At 58.3% G+C, this 1,608-nt stretch overlaps 1 protein-coding gene across 1 annotated transcript in view; it reads right to left on the bottom strand.

Annotated features, from left to right (window-relative positions):
* Positions 1-1,608, bottom strand: part of EXOC3L2 (exocyst complex component 3 like 2) — a 17,132-nt gene that overhangs the window by 14,635 nt on the left and 889 nt on the right. The window contains exon 2 of the mRNA XM_024132735.3: positions 1,407-1,603. Coding sequence (XP_023988503.2) covers positions 1,407-1,603 — 197 coding nt within the window. The remainder of the gene's footprint in view (positions 1-1,406; positions 1,604-1,608) is intronic.

Here is a 1,608-nt window from a genome sequence, read left to right as displayed (position 1 = left end):
GAAAGGAATCTGGAGTTTGGGGTAGGGGTGGGCTTGGAGATGAGTTTAGGTGAAAGCTGAGGATGGAAAGAAGGGAGAGATGGAGGTGAGTTTGGAGAAGTCTGGGCGTGAGTTGGGGTTAGGAATGTGGACAGTTGAAGTTGGAGGTTGGAAATGGGGGGGTTAGGACTGAGACTCAGGATGGGGGTGGAGATGGGGTTAAGAGGTTGAGTTTGGGGTTAAGGTTGAAAATGGGGGCCGGGAGTGCGACTAGGACTGAATGAGGAAGTTGGGGGAGGTGAATGGGGTTGAAGGGGGACGCTGAGATGGCCCTGGGGTTGGGGGTTGGGAGTGAGACTGAAGAGGGGAAAGGGGGGCTTCCCTGGTGGCGCAGTGGTTGAGAGTCCGCCTGCCGATGCAGGGGACGCAGGTTCGCGCCCCGGTCCGGGAGGATCCCGCGTGCCGCGGAGCGGCTGGGCCCGTGAGCCATGGCCGCTGAGCCTGCGCGTCCGGAGCCTGTGCTCTATGGCATGGGGCTGGACCCGTTGGCGGTTGTCATGGTGTTGGGCATAGCAATGAGGTTGAAGATGGCATTTGGCGAAAGGGATGGATTGTGAATGAGCATGCGGATGTGCCTCAGGTGGCGATGGCTGATGGGGTGGGAATAAGTAAGGCTGGAAACCAAAAAGGCATTGAGGAAGACATTGGGGTTTGGGGTAGCATTGGGGTTGAGGATACAACAGGGGTGGTGTTATGGGTCGAACTGTGTTTGTCCGCCACCCCAAGAAGAAGAGATATGTGAAGTCCTAACCCCCAGTACCTCAGAATGGGATCTTATTTGGAAATAGGTGATTTACAGAGGCAGGCAAGTTAAAATGAGGTCATAGGGTGGCCCCGATCCATTATGACTGGTGTCCTCATAAGAAGGGAAACTTGGACACCAAGATGGACATGCACAGAGGAGAAGATGATGTGAAGACAGAGAGAGGGCCACGTGTGGATGGAAGTGGGAGGGATATGCAGTTACGAGGCGAGGAACGCCAGAGATCGCCAGCAAAGCACCAGAAGCTGGAAGAGGCAGCTTTGAAAGGAGATGGGACTGAGGTTGAATTTGAGGATAGTAACGGAGAGAGGGTTGAAACTGGGGACAGGGAGGCGATTGGAGGAGATGAGACCGAAGTTGGTCATTTGGTCGTCGTTGGACAAGGGGACGAGGCTGAAGGCAGATGGAGAGAGGGACAGATTGGGCTGGGGGTGGAGACGGGGCTGAAGCTGGAGCTCGGTGATGGAGATTAGGACCACAGCGGTGGACAGGCTGGCCGTGTCCGTGGAGGTGGGCCGATGGAAGCTGGAGATGTGAGTGGAGATGGGGTCACGGGTGGAGACACTGTGATTCTCTCAGGTCTGGGCCAGGACTCCCGACTCACCTGACAACGGCTCCTTTATCTTCGGGGGCTCCGGGACCTTGGGCGGGGGCTCGGGAGCTGCCTCGCCTGCGGGCACCACCCTCTCAGCCAGTGACGCCCGCCGGGGCTTGGGCCCACGCCCCAGTCTCAGGAAGGCCAGTCTCCGGGCAGCCTCTCCCGCTGCCTCCTCGTCGCCCTGGGCTCGGGTCCCCTGAAGCCTGGC

This window comes from Physeter macrocephalus, chromosome 17 (genome assembly GCF_002837175.3).
Source record: "Physeter macrocephalus isolate SW-GA chromosome 17, ASM283717v5, whole genome shotgun sequence".
NCBI classification, from domain to species: Eukaryota; Metazoa; Chordata; class Mammalia; order Artiodactyla; family Physeteridae; genus Physeter; species Physeter macrocephalus.
This window is presented reverse-complemented; position numbering and strand designations above follow the sequence as displayed.